This window comes from Polistes fuscatus, unplaced genomic scaffold, assembly GCF_010416935.1.
Source record: "Polistes fuscatus isolate 324 unplaced genomic scaffold, CU_Pfus_HIC Scaffold21, whole genome shotgun sequence".
NCBI lineage: Eukaryota > Metazoa > Arthropoda > Insecta > Hymenoptera > Vespidae > Polistes > Polistes fuscatus.
The window spans coordinates 650,387-652,170 of NW_025113098.1; the positions used below are offsets into that span (position 1 = coordinate 650,387).

The 1,784-nt window shown below is 22.0% G+C and overlaps 1 protein-coding gene across 1 annotated transcript in view; it reads left to right on the top strand.

The window, feature by feature from the left end:
• The window catches only part of LOC122517600 (ankyrin repeat and death domain-containing protein 1A-like), a gene marked incomplete in the record, with an annotated part of 9,960 nt that overhangs the window by 5,880 nt on the left and 2,296 nt on the right, over nucleotides 1-1,784 (top strand). The window contains 3 exon segments of the mRNA XM_043636086.1: nucleotides 677-775; nucleotides 1,412-1,510; nucleotides 1,625-1,720. Coding sequence (XP_043492021.1) covers nucleotides 677-775; nucleotides 1,412-1,510; nucleotides 1,625-1,720 — 294 coding nt within the window.

Below are 1,784 nucleotides of genomic sequence, written 5' to 3' on the forward strand. Positions count from 1 at the left end.
ATAATAATATCTTTATTTTAAATCAAATAATTTGAATGAATAAAAATATGAAATGATAAATTTCTATTCGTTAAATTATATTTGACAAGATATTTATCAACAATTTGTTTTTTATTTTCTCGTAAGCAATTAGTCTCATGTACGAACAAATTTAATTCTACTTTATTAATTTAATTTATTCGTATAATTATATTAGAATCATTTTCTCTAATCGTTTGTGTATCCAATAGTTACAAGACACCCTGTATATAATGTATATAAATTTATACATTAATATGAAAATATATTTGTATGTGTCAAAAGATAATAAACACAATTATGTGTGTTTTAAATGTAATTTACATATATATATGTATTTTACTGTATACTTTACATTACTTTACATACTTTATACTGTATATTTACTGTATATTTTACATATATATATTATATGTAAATTTAAATTGTAAATTAAATATTATATGTAAATTAAATTTATTATGTATTACATATATATACTTTATACTGTATATTTACTGTATAAATATATATATATTGTACATGTAATTTATATATATTTTTAATTTTATAAATATATTTTTATATATAAGGTTTTCTTTTTAATTTTTATAAATATAGGTATATATTAATATATTTTAATTTCATAAATATATTTTTTTTATTATTTTACATATAGAACGGGAATACTGCGTTACACTTGGCGTGTCAAAATAACGAAGTGGACACGGTGGAAATATTGATAAACAAAGGCGTTGATATTAATAGTTTAAATTTGGTAAGTAAGTCAAATAATATTTATGATAATTAAAAAAAAGGATCCCATATTTAAGTTTATAGTATTCAATCAAAATTTGTCTAATTATATAACACTGGTATTAAAATCAATCCTTTCAATGTAAATTAATTCACATTATTTAGAGAATAACGTGTACGATATATTAAATAATTTTTCTTAACGATACATATACGAATTTACATGAAAAAAATTACGTTTAAAAAATACTTCAATGTTGAGTGATAAATTTTATTAAACAAAAAATTCTATCAATAATTCTCGAAAATATCAGCAAAAAGAATTACAATCATAACTTTAAACAATATAATATTATAAAATCAAATATAAACAGTATAATAAAACAGATATTTTATCATAAATAATAAAAATTAATTATATATCCACAAATTAATAATTTAATATCACCACGAATCAGGTTCGTTTTAATTGTTTTTTGATAACAATTTTTTTATCACGAGTATCACGCGTTATTTTAAGGACAAGGTGATGAAAAAATATCTGACCCCATTTGTGCCATTCTATTTATATATTTCTCTCTCTCTCTCTCTCTCTTTCTCTGAAAAAAAAGGAATAATAAATATTGTTTATTTAAACATTTATTTAATTTATTCGTAGAGATTGCAATCGTCGATACACATTGCAGCAGAAATGGGACACACCGAGATATGCGAACTTTTGCTGGCATCCGGTGCAAATATCGAACAAAAAGAAAAGGTACAATAATGATAAATAATTCATACCCCCTTCCCCCTACTCTATTTCTTTTTTTAATTTTCTTCCATTATGAATTCCGTTATTTATTGTATCATTATCGATCATCTATTTCAGAGTGGTAGAACGCCACTTTACGTAGCAGCAAGGGGTAGTTTTACAGCTATAGTTGATATGATTATTAAAACTGCTCGATTGGATTATCCGACACCAGTGAGTTGAAAATATTATTCTAATTTATTTATAATTTATTCATAATTTATTAGGGGCTAATAAC